The sequence below is a fragment of the Rattus norvegicus genome, chromosome X (genome assembly GCF_021556685.1).
Source record: "Rattus norvegicus strain SHRSP/BbbUtx chromosome X, alternate assembly SHRSP_T2T, whole genome shotgun sequence".
NCBI classification, from domain to species: Eukaryota; Metazoa; Chordata; class Mammalia; order Rodentia; family Muridae; genus Rattus; species Rattus norvegicus.
In genome coordinates, this window is record NC_141554.1 from 44,590,235 (window position 1) to 44,615,587 (window position 25,353).

Consider the following 25,353-nt stretch of genomic DNA (forward strand, 5'->3'; position numbering starts at 1 on the left):
AGGAGCGATCTACATCCGGCTCCTGTTGGCCTGCACTTCTTTGCTTCATCCATCTTGTCTAATTGGGTGGCTGTATATGTATGGGCCACATGTGGGGCAGGCTCTGAATGGGTGTTCCTTCTGCCTCTGTTCTAAACTTTGCCTTTCTATTCCCTGCCAAGGGTATTCTTGTTCCCCTTTTAAAGAAGGAGTGAAGCATTCACATTTTGATCATCCGTCTTTATTTCATGTGTTCTATGCATCTAGGGTAATTCAAGCATTTGGGCTAATAGCCACTTATCAATGAGTGCATACCATGTGTGTTTTTCTGTGATTGGGTTACCTCACTCAGGATGATATTTTCCAGTTCCAACCATTTGCCTACGAATTTCATAAAGTCATTGTTTTTGATAGCTGAGTAATATTCCATTGTGTAGATGTACCACATTTTCTGTATCCATTCCTCTGTTGAAGGGCATCTGGGTTCTTTCCAGCTTCTGGCTATTATAAATAAGGCTGCTATGAACATAGTGGAGCATGTGTCTTTTTTATATGTTGGGGCATCTTGTGGGTATATGTCCAAGAGAGAGGTATAGCTGGATCCTCAGGTAGTTCAATGTCCAATTTTCTGAGGAACCTCCAGACCGATTTCCAGAATGGTTTTACCAGTCTGCAATCCCACCAAGGCCACACTTTCTAAAAGTGCCAATCCCTGGACCAAGCATGTACAAACCATCACAGACCTTTAATAGCTTCTTGGCTCTGAAATTTAAACAGAGCAGTTAGCCTCATTCAACTTACTCTTTTTGACCACCATTTATTTCTTTAGCAGTGAGTGCTAAATTATAGTTTGTATTGTAATTCAGAATAACCTTAGGGAACTGGTTTAATAAATCATCAAAGAGAAAATGGGAAGATTGAATAGTTTAAATGATGGTGCTAGAACAGAGAAAATTATAAGGCTAAATATCTGTCTTTTTTATCATTACATGGTCAAAAGTAGTGAATTTTAAAGTAGTAACATGAGCTTCGTTTTACTGTTAATTGTCTAAGTCTATGTGAAATGCTAAAGACATGATTTTCAAAAACTTTACTTAGAAGTAATTTGTTTTGTCTCTTTCAAATCCAGATCACTATCCCTTGGAGTTTAGGGTTTGTCATTTTTCAATAGGTTACTTTTCCCCTTTAACTTTTACTATTATGTAGTTATGATGTGTTTGTAGATATGTTTATACAAAAATACTAAAACAAAATGGAACGAAAATCCCACAGACAAACATTGAGTTTATTTTCTTTTGGTCTGCTACTTCTGGGCATGGGAAGCATGGTTGAGATATACAAGGACATTCCATTTGGCAAAATTAATTTTCCTTTTGCTAGCAGGTATCAAATGCAAATAAGTTCTTGGTTACAAGATAAAGCATGCAACCCTTTCCTCATCTCAGTGCTGGGACCCAGTCTGGCTTTAACCTATGCCAGTACTAATGGGAATAGTTTAATGATGACATCTCATTTAGGGCTGAGTGTTCCAAAGTCTTTCATAGGCCTAGTGAGGCATTGATCTATGACTGCAGTAGTATGTCACTAGAAGTTGTTTTATTGCTATGGTTTTTTTTTTTTTTAGCAAAATAAATGTATTAGGGTTTTCCTCAGGCCCATGCCATATCTAGTCTCTGGTAGTTGGCTATTAAAGCAGCATCAGTTAAGGGTTCTATCTCATTTAGTGGGCCTTAAACGCAGCCATAAAGTGGTTGGTCACTCATAACACTTGTGCCCCTGTCGTACAGGTATTTTTGCAGGCAGGTCACCATTGTAGGTTACTGGGTTTGTAGTTGGGTGTTATTTATGAATTATCTTTCTCCTCTGGGAATATGCAGAGTACCTCCCAGCACCACAAGCATTAGTCAGTAGGCAGCAACTTGACTTCTCTGTGTTAAATGACATAAGTGTTATCTTCAGCAGCAGGCCTTACCATCAGATTGTGAAGAGCAAACACTAGCCCTGGCAATACCCTGAGGTTTTTTCTGGGTTGGGGGGAGGGGGCAGTACATAAGACCCCTTTGTCCAATGATTTAACAAGATGTAACCCATTCCTATCACTGAAGGTTTTATTTGGGGCAGTGACTATTTAGATACCTTTCATATAAGTTTTAGGAAGCTTCTATAGTGATACATTTTCATATGATCCTCAAATGTCTCTTAGTGTTGGTCATTCCTTCCTTTGCACCATCATTTGCCCTTCCCTGCCATTGTTCTCCTGATTTATTCCTAATCTAGTTTCCCCTTTATCTCTCCATGACACTGTATTTTATTACCCTTTCTCTTAGAGATGTTATCCCCATTATCCACCCCTTCTCCCCTTCTCCGAGGCCCTACCAGGTATCTAACCTCTGTGGTGATTTGAATGTAGCCTACATATTGAAAAATTTAAACCTAACATCCACACATAGGAGAAAACATGCAATATACCAATTCTGTAGGTTGCAGCTTTGCATAAAATGCTATCCTTTGCTATACAGAACGTTTCTGTTTCATGACGCACTTATTAATTGTTGGTTTTAATGCCTGTGCTGTTGGTATCCTGTTTTTTCCTGAGCCAATGAGTTCAAGTCTATTCTCTACTCTCTAGTCTAACAGATTCAGGGTATTTTGTCCTATGTTGAGATCCTTAATCTATTTGGACTAAATTTTTTTGCAAGAGGATAAATACAGATCTGTTTGCATTCACATACATACAGTAATGCATCCCATTTGTTGAAGTTGCTCTCTTTTTCCAGTGTGTAATTATGCTTCTTTGTAAAAGAAATCAAGTGTTCATAGGTGTGTGGACTTATGTCCATGTCTTCAGTTCAATTCCATTGATGAACATGTCTGCTTTTATGCCAACACCATGTTGTTTTTATTACTATAGCTCTATCATAATACTTGAAGTCTGAAGTGGTGATATCCTCAAGGAGTCCTTTTGTTATTCAGGATTGTTTTAGCTATCCTACTTTTTCATGTGTGTTTCCATGTGAAATTGAAACTCTGTGAAGAATTTTATTCTGATTTTCATGTGTATTGTATTAAATCTGTAGATTGTTTTTGTTAGAATGGGCATTTTCACAGTACAAATCTTACTGGTCCAATTAGCATGGGAGATTTTTCCATCTTTTCATGTCTTCTTCAATTTCTTTCTTCAGTATCCTGCAGTTTTTGTTATACAAATCTTTCACTTGCTTGATTAGAGTTAGTTCAAGATTTATTTTTAGGCTATTATGGAAGACACTGTTTCCCTGATTGCTTTATCAGGATGCATGTGGAATTTGTATATAGGAAAGATAGTGATTTTTGTGTGTCCATTTTGTATCTTGCTACTTTTACTGAAAGAGTTGATCATCTATAGCAGTTTCCTTGTGGGCTCCTTAGGGGCTTTAGGTATGAAATTAAATCATCTGCAAATAAAGATACTTTGATTTCTTCCTTTCTTGTTAGTATCTTTTTTATCTTATTCAGTCACCTTATTGCTCTATCTTATACTTCAAGTTCTACTTTGTATAGGTCTGGAGAGAGTGGACATCCTGCCTTGCTCCTGATTTTAGTAGAAATGTTTTACTTGGCTTTCCCTTTAAGGTAATGTTGATTGTGGGAGTGTTGCAACTTCCCTTTGTTGTATTGAAGAATGTCCCTTGTACCCATTTTCTCTCTAGAACTTTTATCATGAAGACATGTTGTATGTTTTATAGGCCTTTTCTGCATCTAATGAGATGACCATGCTGATTATCTTAGCGTGTTATATGTGGTGGATTGTGTTTATTGATTTGTGAGTGTTGAACCATCCATGCATCTCCTGGATAAAGCTTACTTGATAATGGTGGATAATCTTTTTCATGGTTTTTTTGTATTCAACTTGCAAGGATTTCATCGAGAAAATTTTAATCTTTGTTTATAAAGAACATTGGCATATAATGTTATTTTTTTTTGTTGGGCCTTTGTGTATGGTTTTAATATCAGGGTAATACTGACTTCAAAAAAAATTAGGAAATGTCCCTTAAGTTTCTATTTTGTGAAATAATTTGAGGCATATTGCCATTAGTTCTCTGAAGGCCTGGTAGAATTCTGGGCTGAATTCATTACATTCCATAACAATGTTTTCCATGTGGAGTCTTTCTTTTATTGTTCCTTCTAGTTTCACGAATACAAATATACAACAGTATATTTAGCATATAAAGTATATTAGATTGCAAGAATAGCTTAGTAAAAAGTACCTAGATACTAAATGACTAAGTTTTAATAAAATTGGCTTTCAACTATAAAAGCGTACTTGGGGGTTGGTATGCAAGAAGTAAAACAAACGAACAAAAAATACCCCAAAAAGCAAACAAAACAACAAAACAACAACAATAACAACAAAACCAAACAACTTCCACAAGAAATTGTGGCTCACTAAAGCATAACTTCTTAAGTAGAAAAGGGAAAGATAAGATTTCTATTGGAGGCTGGAGATCATATATACTATTTTTAAAAAGCATTTAAGTGTCTTTTATCAGAAAAATGTATTAATTAGCCACATCTTGTCCTTTCATTGATGTTTTATGGCTACTCAGTAATGATATCTTGGTTAGGAAAGATCTTTTCCTTCATGTTCATATGATATATTCATTTATTTAAATCTTTTATATTTTAATTAAAATATAATTTAAATAAGGAGTTTTACTTTTCCCTAAATAAATAGCCAGTTGTTCTAGCAAAATGTACCAATCTTCTCTTTCAGGGAAATTTCAAAGGACTGATGGTTAATAAAATATTTGCAATCTGAGCAAGAAGTTTTCCTACATCTTCAGGTTTTGCTTTATCAAGTATATACTAGTTATTGACCATTTTTCCTTTCAAATACATTTTAGTTTGTAAAATGTAAGTTTTAAAAACCCACAAAGACTTCTTAGAAGGGGGAACAAAATATTCACAGGAGGAAATAGAGGGACAAAGAGTAGAGCAGAAACTGAAGGAAAGGCCATCCAGAGTCTGCCCCACCTGAGGATCTGTCCCATATGCTGCCACCAAATCCAGTCACTATTGGGGATGCCAAGAGGTGCATGCTGATCCTCTGTCTCTGACAATCTTTTTGTCCCCTCTTCTATAATGATCTCCGATCACTGAGTGTGGGAGTGCTTAACCCTGCAGTTTGAATGGTTGTAGTGGCCCCCGTCTGTTGCAAAGAGAATTTTCTTAATGAGAGGTTAAGACTACACTTGTTTGTGGGGATAAGGACAAATGTTTATAAATTACTGTTAGGGATTGTGCTGGTAGAGTAAATTAGTGGTTATACATTCTCTTCCAGTAATCATGAGTTCACTAGTACCGAGTAGTTTGTTGAGTTTTCAATGCTAGACATGGAAACCCAATTTGTTGAGATTGTCTTAAGTCCAATTGGAAAGCTGTTGGTTACTGCCAAGGTATGTGTACCACTACTGCACCCTTAGGGTTGGTGTGCCATAGTGGATAGTTTTGGAATTTGTAGGCATCATAGTTGGTAGGACTCTTGGTTTCTTCCCACCTTTGCAAAGAGCTTCTGGTACAAATAACATTAAATCAACTGAACAGCTTAAATTTATATGTAATATAAATATGTAAATTTAGGTAATAGCAATTCATAAAAAAAGAAAGAGACCATGAATTTTAAGAAGAGCTGAGCGGGATGTATGGCAGAGTTTGGCAGGACGAAAGTGAAAGAAGAACTATAATCTCAAATTAAAAACAAATGATAAAATCGAAAGCTATGTCAGACAAAAAAGTATGCAAAAACTAGCATTGAGCTTGTTTACTTACTTTGTTTGTTTTTTGAGACATTTCAGTCTATTTCTTTCTATGTAGACCAGGCTGCCTTTGAATGAATTCATAGTGACCTGCCTGCTTCTACCTTTTGAGTGCTAAGATTAAAGGCATGCATCACCATGCCTCACCAAAGGTTACTCTAGTAAAGTTCCAGTATTCCTCTATGTCATTTATAATCACAAAAAGAAAGGATGGGAGTAGATGGATTAGTGTCATATTCCTCTACAGTTTAAGAAATCATGATTCATAATATAAGTTTGTGATCTTCTTGAGGTTTTCTAAATGTACAAAGAATGTTAATCTTGTCACTTAATCCATATCACATATATTTATTTAAAGAAAAAATTAAAGATGGTTATAATTTTTAAAAAGGCTATAAAAGTATTAGAGTCACTAACATAGATATAAATTGGCCATACTTCTTTTGATATAAGACTAGTTCCTCTCCCAGACCCGGTGAGAGAGAGACCCAACCGCCTGGTCAGGTGGGCACTCCTGAGGCTGCAGAGCGGAAGAGACCACCAACACTGCTCACCCCTGCCCACATCCCTGGCCCAAGAGGAAACTGTATAAGGCCTCTGGGCTCCCGTGGGGGAGGGCCCAGGAGCGGCAGGACCCCTGCCAGAGACACCGCCGGACCCTGAAGGAAACAGACCGGATAAACAGTTCTCTGCACCCAAATCCCGTGGGAGGGAGAGCTAAACCTTCAGAGAGGCAGACAAGCCTGGGAAACCAGAAGAGACTGCTCCCTGCACACACATCTCGGACGCCAGAGGAAAAAGCCAAAGACCATCTGGAACCCTGGTGCACTGAAGCTCCCGGAAGGGGCGGCACAGGTCTTCCTGGTTGCTGCCGCTGCAGAGAGCCCCTGGGCAGCACCCCACGAGCGAACCTGAGCCTCGGGACCACAGGTAAGACCAAATTTTCTGCTGCAAGAAAGCTGCCTGGTGAACTCAAGACACAGGCCCACAAGAACAGCTGAAGACCTGTAGAGAGGAAAAACTACACGCCGGAAAGCAGAACACACTGTCCCCATAACTGACTGAAAGAGAGGAAAACAGGTCTACAGCACTCCTGACACACAGGCTTATAGGTCAGTCTAGCCACTGTCAGAAATAGCAGAACAAAGTAACACTAGAGATAATCTGATGGCGAGAGGCAAGCTCAGGAACCCAAGCAACAGAAACCAAGACTGCATGCCATCATCGGAGCCCAATTCTCCCGCCAAAACAAACATGGAATATCCAAACACACCAGAAAAGCAAGATCTAGTTTCAAAATCATATTTGATCATGATGCTGGAGGACTTCAAGAAAGACATGAACACACTTAGGGAAACACAGGAAATCATTAATAAACAAGTAGAGGCCTACAGAGAGGAATGGCAAAAATCCCTGAAAGAATTCCAGGAAAACACAAACAAACAGATGAAGGAATTAAAAATGGAAATAGAAGCAATCAAGAAAGAACACATGGAAACAACCCTGGATATAGAAAACCAAAAGAAGAGACAAGGAGCTGTAGATACAAGCTTCACCAACAGAATACAAGAGATGGAAGAGAGAATCTCAGGAGCAGAAGATTCCATAGAAATCATTGACTCAACTGTCAAAGATAATGTAAAGCGGAAAAAGCTACTGGTCCAAAACATACAGGAAATCCAGGACTCAATGAGAAGATCAAACCTAAGGATAATAGGTATAGAAGAGAGTGAAGACTCCCAGCTCAAAGGACCAGTAAATATCTTCAACAAAATCATAGAAGAAAACTTCCCTAACCTAAAAAAAGAGATACCCATAGGCATACAAGAAGCCTACAGAACTCCAAATAGATTGGACCAGAAAAGAAACACCTCCCGTCACATAATTGTCAAAACACCAAACGCACAAAATAAAGAAAGAATATTAAAAGCAGTAAGGGAAAAAGGTCAAGTAACATATAAAGGGAGACCTATCAGAATCACACCAGACTTCTCGCAGAAACTATGAAGGCCAGAAGATCCTGGACTGATGTCATACAGACCCTAAGAGAACACAAATGCCAGCCCAGGTTACTGTATCCAGCAAAACTCTCAATTAACATTGATGGAGAAACCAAGATATTCCATGACAAAACCAAATTTACACAATATCTTTCTACAAATCCAGCACTACAAAGGATAATAAATGGTAAAGCCCAACATAAGGAGGCAAGCTATACCCTAGAAGAAGCAAGAAACTAATCGTCTTGGCAACAAAACAAAGAGAATGAAAGCACACAAACATAACCTCACATCCAAATATGAATATAAAGGGAAACAATAATCACTATTCCTTAATATCTCTCAATATCAATGGCCTCAACTCCCCAATAAAAAGACATAGATTAACAAACTGGATACGCAACGAGGACCCTGCATTCTGCTGCCTACAGGAAACACACCTCAGAGACAAAGACAGACACTACCTCAGAGTGAAAGGCTGGAAAACAACTTTCCAAGCAAATGGTCAGAAGAAGCAAGCTGGAGTAGCCATTCTAATATCAAATAAAATCAATTTCCAACTAAAAGTCATCAAAAAAGATAAGGAAGGACACTTCATATTCATCAAAGGAAAAATCCACCAAGATGAACTCTCAATCCTAAATATCTATGCCCCAAATACAAGGGCACCTACATACGTAAAAGAAACCTTACTAAAGCTCAAAACACACATTGCACCTCACACAATAATAGTGGGAGATTTCAACACCCCACTCTCATCAATGGACAGATCATGGAAACAGAAATTAAACAGTGATGTCGACAGACTAAGAGAAGTCATGAGCCAAATGGACTTAACGGATATTTATAGAACATTCTATCCTAAAGCAAAAGGATATACCTTCTTCTCAGCTCCTCATGGTACTTTCTCCAAAATTGACCATATAATTGGTCAAAAAACGGGCCTCAACAGGTACAGAAAGATAGAAATAATCCCATGCGTGCTATCGGACCACCACGGCCTAAAACTGGTCTTCAATAACAATAAGGGAAGAATGCCCACATATACGTGGAAATTGAACAATGCTCTACTCAATGATAACCTGGTCAAGGAAGAAATAAAGAAAGAAATTAAAAACTTTTTAGAATTTAATGAAAATGAAGATACAACATACTCAAACTTATGGGACACAATGAAAGCTGTGCTAAGAGGAAAACTCATAGCGCTGAGTGCCTGCAGAAAGAAACAGGAAAGAGCATATGTCAGCAGCTTGACAGCACACCTAAAAGCTCTAGAACAAAAAGAAGCAAATACACCCAGGAGGAGTAGAAGGCAGGAAATAATCAAACTCAGAGCTGAAATCAACCAAGTAGAAACAAAAAGGACCATAGAAAGAATCAACAGGACCAAAAGTTGGTTCTTTGAGAAAATCAACAAGATAGATAAACCCTTAGCCAGACTAACGAGAGGACACAGAGAGTGCGTCCAAATTAACAAAATCAGAAATGAAAAGGGAGACATAACTACAGATTCAGAGGAAATTCAAAAAATCATCAGATCTTACTATAAAAACCTATATTCAACAAAATTTGAAAATCTTCAGGAAATGGACTATTTCCTAGACAGATACCAGGTATCAAAGTTAAATCAGGAACAGATAAACCAGTTAAACAACCCCATAACTCCTAAGGAAATAGAAGCAGTCATTAAAGGTCTCCCAACCAAAAAGAGCCCAGGTCCAGATGGGTTTAGTGCAGAATTCTATCAAACCTTCATAGAAGACCTCATACCAATATTATCCAAACTATTCCACAAAATTGAAACAGATGGAGCCCTACCGAATTCCTTCTACGAATCTACAATTACTCTTATACCTAAACCACACAAAGACACAACAAAGAAAGAGAACTTCAGACCAATTTCCCTTATGAATATCGACGCAAAAATACTCAATAAAATTCTGGCAAACCGAATTCAAGAGCACATCAAAACAATCATCCACCATGATCAAGTAGGCTTCATCCCAGGCATGCAGGGATGGTTTAATATACGGAAAACCATCAACGTGATCCATTATATAAACAAACTGAAAGAACAGAACCACATGATCATTTCATTAGATGCTGAGAAAGCATTTGACAAAATTCAACACCCCTTCATGATAAAAGTCCTGGAAAGAATAGGAATTCAAGGCCCATACCTAAACCTAGTAAAAGCCATATACAGCAAACCAGTTGCTAACATTAAACTAAATGGAGAGAAACTTGAAGCAATCCCACTAAAATCAGGGACTAGACAAGGCTGCCCACTCTCTCCCTACTTATTCAATATAGTTCTTGAAGTTCTAGCCAGAGCAATCAGACAACAAAAGGAGATCAAAGGGATACAGATCGGAAAAGAAGAGGTCAAAATATCACTATTTGCAGATGATATGATAGTATATTTAAGTGATCCCAAAAGTTCTACCAGAGAACTACTAAAGCTGATAAACAACTTCAGCAAAGTGGCTGGGTATAAAATTAACTCAAATAAATCAGTTGCCTTCCTCTATACAAAAGAGAAACAAGCCGAGAAAGAAATTAGGGAAACGACACCCTTCATAATAGACCCAAATAATATAAAGTACCTCGGTGTGACTTTAACCAAGCAAGTAAAAGATCTGTACAATAAGAACTTCAAGACACTGAAGAAAGAAATTGAAGAAGACCTCAGAAGATGGAAAGATCTCCCATGCTCATGGATTGGCAGGATTAATATAGTAAAAATGGCCATTTTACCAAAAGCAATCTACAGATTCAATGCAATCCCCATCAAAATACCAATCCAATTCTTCAAAGAGTTAGACAGAACAATTTGCAAATTCATCTGGAATAACAAAAAACCCAGGATAGCTAAAGCTATCCTCAACAATAAAAGGACTTCAGGGGGAATCACTATCCCTGAACTCAAGCAGTATTACAGAGCAATAGTGATAAAAACTGCATGGTATTGGTACAGAGACAGACAGATAGACCAATGGAATAGAATTGAAGATGCAGAAATGAACCCACACACCTAAGGTCACTTGATTTTTGACAAAGGAGCCAAAACCATCCAATGGAAAAAAGATAGCATTTTCAGCAAATGGTGCTGGTTCAACTGGAGGGCAACATGTAGAAGAATGCAGATCGATCCATGCTTATCACCCTGTACAAAGCTTAAGTCCAAGTGGATCAAGGACCTCCACATCAAACCAGACACACTCAAACTAATAGAAGAAAAACTAGGGAAGCATCTGGAACACATGGGCACTGGAAAAAATTTCCTGAACAAAACACCAATGGCTTATGCTCTAAGATCAAGAATTGACAAATGGGATCTCATAAAACTGCAAAGCTTCTGTAAGGCAAAGGACACTGTGGTTAGGACAAAACGGCAACCAACAGATTGGGAAAAGATCTTTACCAACCCTACAACAGATAGAGGCCTTATATCCAAAATATACAAAGAACTCAAGAAGTTAGACCGCAGGGAAACAAATAACCCTATTAAAAAATGGGGTTCAGAGCTAAACAAAGAATTCACAGCTGAGGAATGCCGAATGGCTGAGAAACACCTAAAGAAATGTTCAACATCTTTAGTCATAAGGGAAATGCAAATCAAAACAACCCTGAGATTTCACCTCACACCAGTGCGATTGGCTAAGATCAAAAACTCAGGTGACAGCAGATGCTGGCGAGGTTGTGGAGAAAGAGGAACACTCCTCCATTGTTGGTGGGATTGCAGACTGGTAAAACCATTCTGGAAATCAGTCTGGAGGTTCCTCAGAAAATTGGACATTGAACTGCCTGAGGATCCAGCTATACCTCTCTTGGGCATATACCCAAAAGATGCCTCAACATATAAAAGAGACACGTGCTCCACTATGTTCATCGCAGCCTTATTTATAATAGCCAGAAAATGGAAAGAACCCAGATGCCCTTCAACAGAGGAATGGATACAGAAAATGTGGTACATCTACACAATGGAATACTACTCAGCTATCAAAAACAACGAGTTTATGAAATTCGTAGGCAAATGGTTGGAACTGGAAAATATCATCCTGAGTGAACTAACCCAATCACAGAAAGACATACATGGTATGCACTCATTGATAAGTGGCTATTAGCCCAAATGCTTGAATTACCCTAGATCCCTAGAACAAACGAAACTCAAGACGGATGATCAAAATGTGAATGCTTCACTCCTTCTTTAAATGAGGAAAAAGAATACCCTTGGCAGGGAAGGGAGAGGCAAAGATTAAAACAGAGACTGAAGGAACACCCATTCAGAGCCTGTCCCACATTTGGCCCATACATATACAGCCACCCAATTGGACTAGATGGATGAAGCAAAGAAGTGCAGACCGACAGGAGCCGGATGTAGATCGCTCCTGAGAGACACAGCCAGAATACAGCAAATACAGAGGCGAATGCCAGCAGCAAACCACTGAACTGAGAATAGGTCCCCTATTGAAGGAATCAGAGAAAGAACTGGAAGAGCTTGAAGGGGCTCGAGACCCCAAAAGTACAACAATGCCAAGCAACCAGAGCTTCCAGGGACTAAGCCACTACCTAAAGACTATACATGGACTGACCCTGGACTCTGACCCCATAGGTAGCAATGAATATCCTAGTAAGAGCACCAGTGGAAGGGGAAGCCCTGGGTCCTGCTAAGACTGAACCCCCAGTGAACTAGTCTATGGGGGGAGGGCGGCAATGGTGGGAGGGTTGGGAGGGGAACACCCATAAGGAAGGGGAGGGGGGAGGGGGATGTTTGCCCGGAAACCGGGAAAGGGAATAACACTCGAAATGTATATAAGAAATACTCAAGTTAATAAAAAAAAAAAAAAAAAAAAAAAAAAAAAAATACTCAAGTTAATAAAAAAAAAAAAGAAAGAAAAAAAAAAAAAGACTAGTTCCTCAAAATCAATGATTATGTTTTATATACAGAATTTTCCTTAAACTGACTTTTCTTTTGTCGCTTACTCTTTTTTCTTTCTCCTTTCCTTCCTCCATTCTTCTCTTCCTTTTTTACGGTGTTCTCATAAGGTTATCAGTAACACTGGAACCATCTTTAATTCAAGCAGAAATAATTTTAGTTGTTTTTTTTTCTTCCTTTTGAGATTTTGAGATTCTCACTTCATAAGAAGTGTTGAAATACAGACACACACACACACACACACACACACACACACCCCATTTTCTAGGAAGACATGACTCGATTTTGTGCAAAAAAGCAAGGTTGTACCTTAGATGATTTACCATTTTTAGCTAATACTACTGAGAGGTCAGAATTATAGTGCATTATTCATAACTGGAAAATGTTAGCAGGAACTTAAAATTGCCTTAATTATTATTGAATGAATCATATTCCTCTTAAATGGCTTTTAATCTGTGATGCTATAACCATTGGGAACAAGTTTCCAGGATGGCTGATGACAATAAAAAGTAATTATAGTTTTTTTACATTGTTACATACTTTAGTATATTTCTTATTTTCTTTCTTGAAATGAAATGGATTCATTCTTAGTTCATTAGAAATGTTTTTTAGTCCTATAAAATACCTTGAGTTCATTAGCCTGCCACTTAAAGCTGTCATAAGGAATGGAAAGACATAGTTCAGAAATGGAGCTCATAATTTATCATGAATAAAACTCTAGTTTCAATTCCCAGAACCACAAAAATTAAAAATTAAAATTATTATGAATATTTAACATTTTAGTAAAGGAGTTTTCATTTCAAATATAAAATTAAAAAGCCAATATTGGTATAATTGATATTAACTTAAGTATATTTACCAGTATTTTCTATAGCTTTCACCATAATTGCTTTTTGTGCATATCAAGTTATGTTTTTACTTTGTTATGTTTATAATATCTGCAAACCAGTTTTTTAAGAACTTGCTTGTAGCTACTCAAGATATGTCTTGGTAGGTTCTTTGTTGCTGTCACAGGTCCATTTGTAACTGTAAAGACCCCTGTAAAAGACAGTGGTATTATATTTATATGTATGCAAATCTTATATCCCTCAGGACCTTTTCATTAAAATTCACCAGTGGATGAATTTGGGATTTGGTTGAAATAAAAACTCAAGAAAAGATTGTTTGTACAGCTGCTTTCAAGCAAAGACCAAAATCTCATAGGAGGGTGAATGAATACATTGTTGCTGAGCCAAGCTCAGAAATTTCTTGAGTAGTGTTTTATAAAATATAAAATCATTACATATGTTGGATCTTTGCCCTTGCCCTCACCTCCCCACATTCCTTTCTCTTTCCCTTCTACATAGTCTTCTTTCTTAAGAAGGGATGATTGTTTATTTTTGTTTTATAGACAATTGAAAAGTATTTTTGTCGTCTTGTAAGACTTAAGTAGATAAGTAACCTTAGAGTAATATTTTAAATCACCACTTTTAGATTATGAAACCCAAGAAAGGCATGAAATCCATGTATCTTTCTTTTATAAACTACTGTTTATGAAAGTAGGCTTTTTAATAGGAATTCAATAAGAATCATATTGCTAAACTCCATTAACTGTTCATTGGCCAACAATAAGAATATCATTTTAAAATATGACTTAAGAGCTTTAAATGTCATGTAAAAGTTAATTCTTAAATTCTCAGCAAGCAATTTTTGTTTATTAAGAAACATTTTACAGAGGTTAAATTGTAGCTGGAGAGGCAGTGTTTCCTCTGTAGGAAGCAGTGATCAGTTAAGTTGTTTCTACAGCACAGTATTAGCTAAGGTACTGCCATTTCATCTGTATTGTTAGGTGTGTCTTCTCTCACTGGGGCCAGACCAGGAGTCCTCTACTGTATATGTATTGGTGGCTTCATATCAGCTCATGTATGCTGCCTTGGTGGCTCAGTGGCTAGGAGATCTCTTGGGTTCAGGTTAGTTGAGACTGCTGGTCTTCCCATGTGACTGCTCTCCTCAGCTTCTGGCTTTTCCCTAATTCAACCACCAGCTTCTGCCCATTGGTTTGGTTTAAATTATATATGTCTGACTCTTTCAGCTGCTTGTTGGGCCTCTCAGAGGACAGCCATGGTAGTAGGCTCCTGTCTGTAAGCACACGTAGATAGCATGAGTAATAGTGTCAGGCCTTGGAGCCTCTGCTTGAGATGAATCCCAAATTGGGCCTGTCACTGGGCCTCCTCTCAGTCTCTTCTCCATTTTTGTCCCTATAGTTCTTTTAGACAGGAACAATTCTGGGTCAGAGTTTTTGACTATGGGATGGCAACCCCATCTCTCCACTTGATGCCCTGTGTTTCGATTGCAGTTCCTGATCTGCTGCACCCAGGGCAACATGCAAGGACCCTCTCCCAAATAACCCCAGCAGTTAGGACCCCAGAGTTATACAGTGGACTCAGGACTCATCCCTTCCACTTGAAGTATATGTATCTTTAAAAAATTATTTATTTATTTTATGCAAGTGCTCTAGCTGCATGTTCACCTATATACCAGAAGAGGGCATCAGAATTCATTATAGATCTTTGTAAGTTGCCTACCATGTGGTTGCTGACAATTGAACTCAGGACCTCTAGAAGAGCAACTAGTGCTGTTCCCTGAGCCATCTTTCCAGTTCCTATATGTATCTTCTTACAACTGCTTCTTCCTTCCTTTATTACTATCAGACAATTATTATTCTTAACCACTGGAAAGAATTTAGAGTCCAGAGGGAATGCAAGGAAAGCAGGAATATCTTTTTCTGATCAACATTTTATATGATGGCAATATAATGTATCCTTTATTTTCATGTTTCAAAAAATAACCTAGCTTATCTTGATAAGGCTCATTATAAATGTTATTTAATATCTAAGCAATATTGAGTGTAAAAATATTCCAAGATTTATAAAGCATATAAAATGCTATTCAGATGAATTTCAAATAAACAGTAGCACAAAATATGAATCAGGAATCTCAGGTTGCTAAGAAAGAGTATGCTCTCCATGGAGGACGAGTTCTGGGAAAACATTGAGGTCTTATCTCAATACATTTCTCCAATGTGATCATTTTTTTTTCTTTGCAGATTTAAACCACTTTTCTAAATTACTTCCTGCATCTTACATTTTTACCACATTATCCACTTCTATATGATTCCTCTTTGGAACTCCTTGCCTTTCTCCCATATCAGGATACTTATCTCACCACTTTTCCAAGTCCTGTTACCAACTTTTAATTATTCATTCAACAACCAATTATTAAGGGCCTATTTGTTAGGCAGGAATTGTTCTAAGCAATATGATTAAAAAGCTAAACAGAATCAGACATAGTCCATTTCTTCCTGGAGCTAATATTTTATTGAGAGAAAAACACATGAAGCATGGAATCACACAGACAACAAAATATATGTTAACTAAAAATTAAAATTGGGCATTATTTTAGAACCTGCTTCATAGTCATAAAAATTATGATACCACGGGTTCTTTTCTTTTTGTTGTTTGCTCCATGAGATTCTTGAATAGTAATAATATTGACATTCATTTGTTATAGGAAAAGTTTGCTCAGCAGAGGATATGGCTTTAAACTCTGAAATTGTGAATAAGATTTGTTTCATGTCAAAGAAGGATCATGGATGATATACTGAGACTGTGTTTAATAATGGATGAGACCATTTGTTTCAGAAGTTACTTTATGCCAAGATTATCTATTTCACTCAGAATTAATGAGCCTGTTAAAATGATTAGTTATAACCTAGAGGTAAAATTTACCTCTATATCAACATACTTCTATACATAGCATTTAAATGAAATTAATACCATTGTCCACATTATCTGTTGATTGTGATTTCTTATTGAGGATAACATGGGTATAATTCTGAATAATATATTCTATAGGTCTTTTCATTCACTTACCCTACTAGGTATATAGTAAAAGGATTATTAGTACTGTTGAATCAAATATCTTAAAGACATGTTTAGAAAATATGCACACTGCAGTAAATATGGCTGAAATAGCTGACCCAGTGGTGAGACCAAGCTGGAGGATTAGCTCCTATCAGAGTATCCTCTCTTTAACAAAATGCAACGTGGCTACTAATCGCTATTCCATCTATTGAAGCCAAATAGAGGATTTCAGAGCATGGGTCTGAATAAAATCTTTAGTCATTCTTTCATTTTCTCATATTTTCCATTCATTTTCTCTAGTCTTGGAGGAAGGTCACTCCTCTCCCTCCCTGCATGAAATATCTGTCCATTTTAATCACTTTTTTGTCATTGAGTTTAGTATTATTTTTATTTTCTGAAATTAATACCGTGTTAAAAGTACGATTTACAAATATTTCTTCCTTGTGTGGGTTTTCATTTTTCCATATTAATAGTATCCTTTGCTACACAAAAGTCTCAGATTTTGATGAAGTAAAAATTATGTGTCTTTTCTTTTGTTAACTGTAATTTATATGTCTCACCATAAAAAAATTGTATGTTTTCTTTTTGAAGTAAGCATAGGAATAAAATTTTTTATTTGAAATTTTCATTATCTTAAATGAGCATGTAGTCTTTCACACTTTGATTCAAATAGAATCTGCCTCTTACCATTTATTTTATCCATGGAATTTTCAGTTCTATTAATGTGTTGTTATATGGAATCAGATATTCTTACATATTGCAGCACCATTAAAGGAAATAAATATAAATATATATTTTTCGGGGTTGGGGATTTGGCTCAGTGGTAGAGCGCTTGCCTAGGAAGCGCAAGGTCCTGGGTTCGGTCCCCAGCCCCGAAAAAAAAATATATATATATATATATTTTTCTACATGACAACCCATTTTGACTAGATGGAGAGCACAATATATATTTCTTTAACAAAATCCTTTCGTTGAATTAAGGGTTAAGAACAGATAGTCTTATATGAGAGATTTGCCTCATTTTACCTATTGAATGTTTTAAAATTATATCTTAATCATATATCCTTCACATTAATGCCTAGACAAATTATATTCTATGTTATAGTGCTTTGCATACTTTAATAAATCTGAGTTCTTCATTGGTATGCACTAGTTCGTATCATTGTTACTTTAGCTTCCATTATATGAGTAGCCATATTTTCATGGTCCTAGTGAATTTTGCATATGTAAATGATGCAATTAAACCTTTCGATAGAAATACAAGCTCTTTAGCATTATAAATGGGAATGTTTTTGACATTAATGACTAGTATGATAAAAATGGTTGCTCTGGAGGATTGAAAGCAGTCTTTCTCACTTTTTCTCCATTCTCAATTCAGTGTAGTATTTAAAAGCAGGGAGAATGAACTTGCCTTCATGTGCTACCTTACCATTTCTAAGGTGTAGAATCCTAGGCATGTCCCAGATTTTCCAATTTCTTGCTACAAAATCAAGCGAGCGATACGCAATAAGTTTGTTTTAAAAATTAAATGAGAAAATATTTGTAAAGTACTTAAGTTAATGCTTGGTACACAATGGAGATACAAACACACACACACACACACACACACACACACACACACACACACACACACACATATATATATATATATATATATATATATATATATATATATATATATATAAAATCAGTCCCTCAGCCTTAGTTCTATGGAAATAAAAGAAAGCTATGAAAATAATAGTCTTTGTCTAAAATAAAATAAGACAGAGTAATTGGGGACAAACCTAGACAAAAGTTGTCTTCTTTTTCTATTACATTTGATTTTCTTCAGAGTACATGTGGAAATGAATTACATGTTACTTGTTTGACAGCAACTGTGTATTTGCAGAAGGTTAACTGAATGATTGCAGTGACTGAAATAAAGAAGTATTTGCAAAGCCACCATGTATTGTATTGGTTTCATTGTTGTCTAAGGACTAGGGACAAAGTTTTCCTTTCCAATTATTTGAATGCAGCTTTAGAATGTGTATCTGTCATCTTTCCATTTTGCTCATTTGCTGAAAATATGCCAGCGTGGAATTTAGCTTCGGTAATTTTTTTTCCCATTTGGCTCTTGTTATTAGAGAAATAGTTTTAACTAGCATTGTTTTTACCTGTGTGAAAAGTATGGTTCTGTTAGTGAATGTTATTTTGTCTCATATAACTACAGTTTCTCTCCCCATCATGCTATCTTTTTTTACAAGAACGTAATACAATTTATTGGTGGAAGGTTTTTTGGTTTGGTTTGGTTTTGGTTTTGTCTTCTATGATCTGATATAGTCTGATTTAGTCAGAACAGATCCAATCTCAAAACCTCTGGGACTACTTTTTCATCCTGATTTTTCTGGTCAGTTACTTACTGGGTATACTTAGGGAGTTACTTAATCTTGCTCCTTTTCCTCCCATTAATTTTCTTATCCAGTTTACATCCCCATCACTACATCACTTCCAAGTTCTCCCCTTACACAATCCCACCCCCATTCTCCCCGTCCTTGCTCTTTTTAACCTCTTAAGCTTTAAAACTGATATAGCAATAGTTTCCTGGCCTTATTTGATACTTCCCTATCTACTCTCCGTTCTCACGAATATCCTATCATCTCCTGAAGGAATATTCTCTTTGCCTTTTAATTTCTAAATTACTCCTCATCCCCCTCACTGTCTGGCTTCTGTTTTTATTGTTTTAACACACTTTTGTCTAAAATCACTGATGATTTAATTGTCAAATACAGGCTAGTTTCATTCCTTATATGAATGGAATGCTGTGTTTGATTTACTACTTGTCTTTCCTAACTACTTTGTTATCTGTTCTCTTTGAACTACTTTCTGTTCTCATTAAAGATGCAGTTTTCTGTAGCTATCTTTCAGGTGTGTGGCCCAATATATCTTTGACCTCATGCACCTTTCTCAGAGCATCCTACCCATTTATATCTTTGCTTCCTTCACTAATTATCTTAATATATCAAATTGTAACAATCATTTTGCATACCTATCTCAGCCTTTAAAGGTCTGAGGTCTGTTGTATTTATTATCTTTCTATTACAAGCATTCAGGGCTGTGTGTGACTCATAGGTTCCGCATCTTCCCTTTGTTGATTGCATGAACATTTTCATTTTCAAAATAAAAATCCTGTTTTTCTTTGTGACACTATCACATATTTAGTATACACATATAGTATAGGATCTTAAGACACTTAGCATGCATTTGCAATGAATAGTGCCAATGTACATGATTATTTTGCTTTGAGACTTTCTGAACCTTCATATGCATTATACAGTAGTCTTAAAGTACTTAGGTGGGAGTCTCTCATTTTCTTACACTCATTCTACCTAGACGTGCATCTACTATCTCCTTATTTCCTCTTTCTCTTTTTTTATTCCCTCTATTTTACTAGAGATAAATGGGTCTTTTCTATACATAAACATTTCAAGTATCAATATCTTAACAAAAGAAAACCAAACAGCCCCATATTTCTCAGGTATCCACTTCCTGCCCTCTTCTCTTATTATAGTCTGCTTGGAAGACTCCTCAACTCATTCAATGCTGTCTTATTCCACCACCATGAAAATAGCACCGATAAAGAGAAACCATAAGCAACATGCTATATTCCGTTAATATAAGTCAAACGTTCTTTAAATAATGAGGTAGTTTGTGGTCTTCCAATCGTATTTTTCTTTCTCCCCTGCTATGTGCATATTGGTGAGGGCTAAAATTATTTCACTTGGTACAGCAAAACAAAGATAATTATATGCTGTCAGGAACCAGACTGCTTTTAGGACTTTTTCCCCGCTTGGGGCTATGTATCTCCATTATAGGATTTTTTTGTTTTGGTATACGTGTCTTAACCATCTCTCTTTTTTTCTCTTCTTGCTTAGTATTTCTACCCTCTCCTATTTTTTTGCTAAAATGTAGCCAATAGTGGAATCTTATCTCCCTTTTTGATATAACCAATGCCATTAGTTTGTGATAATTGTTTCATTGTCTTGATAATCCTTACCTAAAATTCTAGAGACCTAATCATAATATTCCAATTAGCCATCTGTGCCAGTCTACTTTAAAGATGATTGAACCTAGCACAGTCGGTAGCCTGGACAGTCACTTATTAATTGCCGTGGGTAATTTGAAAAATATATTTTTAAGAGCATGAAATTCAGTGTGACTATATTTTAGACTTGAGTTAAATCCAAATGATAATGGATTAGGGGATTCATTGCACCTTAAAAAAAAAAAGAAGAAAAAAAACGCTTAGGCTTAAAATGGATGACAGAAAACACAGCAATGGAGGGAATCAAACGGTTTTTTTTTAATCTTTAAGATAGTAAAATTTTAAGTGTAAAAAGAATCAATTAATAGAAATTGGATGAGTGTATTTCGTTTTGAAATTATTCAAGTAGTGCTATGGTGATAGAAGATAGAAGTCCCGAATACAGGAAGGCAGATTCATTAGCCTTATGTAATGAAGGAGACCCCTCACTCTGAAATGGTAGTAAATGAAAAGGTTTGATGCACATAACTCTGAAAGTAGGGGGATCTGTTTATATTCATTATTCTGAATATGTGTCTGAAAGCAAAACTTGAAAGATAGATAAAGGTTTTCAATAATTGCCAGGAAATAGAAACCTAACAATGAATACACACACACACACACACACACACACACACACACACACACACACACACACACACACACCATATAGAGATTGAGAATAAATGAATAATTTGACTAGTCCAAAGTCCAAACGGAATCAGATCGTGGCGTGCCATAGTAGGAGTTATTGCTTGCTTTCCATCTGTCCATTGATTGGTTTACTTCACCTGGTTTTTTTCTATTCTGTTCTAATTTTATTTTGTAGGTCTCGATGACTGCTTACAGCAGTATATTAAGAACTTTGAGAGGGAGAAGATCAGTGGAGACCAGCTGCTACGCATTACACATCAGGAGCTAGAAGATCTGGGAGTCAGCCGTATTGGCCATCAGGAGCTGATCTTGGAGGCAGTCGACCTTCTGTGTGCACTGGTAAGGACTGAAATTGACTGAAAAGGAGACATTTAATGTCTCTCTTCCACTATCCACTTATTTGTCTTTTTTTCCTCCTCTTCTTTTACAGTCTAAATATAGTTGGAGAAAATTCTCGTTTTTAGCTAAGTATAGCATTTGTATACTTCTGTAAATTTATTACATTAATGCTAAATGAGAAAGAAGCTTAAATGTCAACTAGTAATGACCACATGAAAAGTGAGTTGAAGCTAAGCTAAAGGATTTTTTTAAAACTTTTTATTGTTTCTTTGTGAATTTTACATCAGACACACCAACTTCACTCATCTCTCAATCCCCTCATACCTGCCCTCCTCACTTATCATCCTCCCTGCCTAATAGAAAAAAAAATCTCATTGTGGAAGCTGTAGGGTATCACAGTGTGTCTTATGTATACCTTTTTGCCCACACTTTTTTTTGTTCATAAATGTCTATGGCATTGAGTCATTGGTCTGGTTTAATAGTGATGCTTTATATACAGAATTATATGTAGTCACTTGTTAAATCCACTTCTTATAAAATTTGAACTATTAAATAATCTTGTTTTTACAAAAATTTAAAGAAAATTATTTAGATTTTATTTCCATACATAATCAGTAAAAATAAACTACAATACACTATATGGTCACTTTCTTTAGTTAAGAAAAAATGCATAATAAATTAAAAAATCAATATCAAACTAAGCTTTCTCTAAGCTTGTGGTAATGTGTTAGATATTCTGATATTTGATATAGTCAGAATTTTTCCAGATTAAGTAAGGTAAAACTAATCTGAATGGATTTAAATTCTTACAATTATTTGAAAGCGAAGGAACCTACCAATATAAAGACAAAGTATGTAATTTTATAACCTAAAATTTGAATGTTAGCTCAACTAGTTACAGGTAACATGTCAACAAGTCTTTATACTGTACCACAGTTTGTTTAAAGGTCAGTAACCTGCCTCCTTGTAGTGACCTGAGACATATGGAATTATTTTTGCATAGTGCCTAATTCAGTGTCTAGCACACATTATATCTTCAACAAACTATTTTTGAGATGATGGTTTATAAAATCAAGTAGATAATTAAATACAGATCAACAGGTATATTGATTTATATACCAGTAATCTTTTAACTGTGTCTAAGACTTAATTTTTGTCCCCTTGTAAAATATATTTCAGGAGACTGACAAGAAAATAAGTTGCAATGACCAAAATATAGAATATGAGGTAAATATTAGGGAAATATAGTGAAAATAACTTTTTATTAAACTGCATAAGTATATATTGCATAATTAGCCTAATGGAGGATATGTATGTGTTTAGTGTGTAGAGAGAGTAAAAGAATGGTATTACACATAGATAAAATAATGTATACACACAGAGAGACAGGGACAGAAAGACAGACAGACACACACACACACACACACACACACACACACACACAAGAGGTGAGAGATAGAGAGTAAGTGAGAGATATTGATTGATTGATTGATATGTCAATTCAGACCTAAATATGGATGCACACTCTATCGAAATCGGGTTTAAGCAGTTACACCTGAAGCAAGGGACCATACTAATGGTCAGGAAAGGGCCCAGTGTTTTAACACAGTAATCTCCAAATTCATGTTGGGGTGGCCCTGAAGTTATTGTAGAAATAGAGTTAGATTGTAGAGAGCTGCTGATCTAGCAGTGTCTGAGTCTCTGTTTGCCACATTTTACAGTATTTATAATTCAGTATTTCAGATATTGAACTGTATATAAAGATGCAAGGGGGTCTGACACCTTCTTTAGACCTCTATAGGTATTGCTCTTATTTGGTACACAAAATAAATGTTGGCAACGTACCCATACATATCACATAAAATCAAAACAAAACCCTTTTTTTCTTTTATTTTCTTGGATTTTTATTTACATTTCAAATGTTATCCCCGTTCCCAGTTTCCCCTGCAGAAACCCTCTGTCTCCCCCAGTTTCTGTAAGGGTGCTCCCCCACCCACCCAGCCACTCCCACCCACCTCCCCACTCTGATATTCTCTTACACTGAGGCATCTATCCTTCACAGGACCAAGGGCCTCTCTTCCCACTGATACCCTACAAGGCCATCCTCTGCTACATATGGGGTTGGAACCATAGGTCCCTCCCTGTGTACTCTTGGGATGGTGGTTTGGTCTCTGGGAGCTCTGGGGTTGGCTAATACTGTTGTTCTTAAGGGATTTCAAACCCCTTCAGCTCTTTAGTCCTTTCTCTTAACTCCTCCATTGGGGTCCCCATGCCTAGTTCGATGGTGAGCGTCTGCGTCTGTATTTGTCAGGCTCTGGCAGAGTCTCTCAGGAGACTGCTATATCAGGCACCTGTCAGCAAACACTTCTTGGCATCCCCTATTGTGTCTGGGTTTGGTGGCTGTATATGGGATGGATCCCCAGGTGGGGCAGTCTCTGGATGGCCTTTCTTTCCTTCAGTCTCTGCTCCACACTTTGTTTCCATTTTTTGTTTCCCCTTCCAAGAAGGACTGAAGCATCCACACTTTGGTCTTCCTTGTTCATGGGCTTCATGTGGTCTGTGGATTGTATCTTGGGTACTCTGAGCTTTTGGCTAACACACTTATGTGTTCCTTGGTTTACCTCACTCAAGATGATATTTTCTAGTTCCATCCATTTGCCTAAGAATTTCATGAAGTCATTGTTTTTAATAGCCGAGTAGTACTCCATTGTGTAAATGTACCATATTTTCTGTATCTGAGTCCTGAGGTTCATGACTATCTAGTTTTTGACCTTTACAAAAAAATCAGGCATGGTACTGGTACAGAGACAGGCAGGTAGATCAATGGAATAGAATTGAAGACCCAGAAATGAACCCATACACCTATGGTCACTTGATCTTGGACAAAGGTGCTAAAACCATGCAATGGAAAAAAGATAGTATTTTCAGCAAATGGTGCTGGTTCAACTGGAGGTCAGCATGTAGAAGAATGCAAATTAACCCATTCTTATCTCCTCGTACAAAGCTTAAGTCCACGTGGATCAAGGACCTCCACATAAAACCAGATACACTCAAACTAATAGAAGAAAAAGTGGGGAATAGTCTCAAACACATGGGCACTGGGGAAATTTTCCTGAACAAAACACCAGTGGCTCATGCTCTAAGATCAAGAATAGACAAATGGGACCTCATAGAACTGCAAAGCTTCTGTAAGGCAAAAGACACTGTCATTAGGACAAAACGGCAATCAACAGATTGGGAAAAGATCTTTACCAATCCTACATCTGATAGAGGGCTAATATCCAAAATATACAAAAAACTCACAAGTCCAGAGAATCAAATAACCCTACTAAAAAAACAAAACTTTTAAATTAAAAATTACTAGTGTAGTGCACCTATTTCAAAAAGGAAGTTATTTAGGAAGAAGGAATTTCATGTGAAGACAAGCATGAAAGAACGTGGAGTACATGAGAAAATGAAAATGTGGTTTGCTTTGTCTTATATGATGATGTATATTGGGAAGAAAGGTCACATACATATTCTGTCATATAATTTTTAATTTGTTTCTATGTAGTTTCTATCTAGTATAGTTGGTTCTTCCAGGGAAGATACTCTTGTCTAATTAGCATTTTCTTTAATTTTCTGTTCAACAGTTAGCATGTACAAGGCATTGAATTAATATCTCACTGAATCAAACTTCTAGAGA

At 36.6% G+C, this 25,353-nt stretch overlaps 1 protein-coding gene across 8 annotated transcripts in view; it reads left to right on the forward strand.

Annotated features, from left to right (window-relative positions):
* Positions 1-25,353, forward strand: part of Cnksr2 (connector enhancer of kinase suppressor of Ras 2) — a 269,745-nt gene that overhangs the window by 25,915 nt on the left and 218,477 nt on the right. For all 8 annotated transcript variants that reach the window (XM_087600614.1, XM_087600615.1, XM_087600616.1 and 5 more), the window contains 1 exon segment: positions 21,505-21,668. In XM_087600614.1, coding sequence (XP_087456740.1) covers positions 21,505-21,668 — 164 coding nt within the window.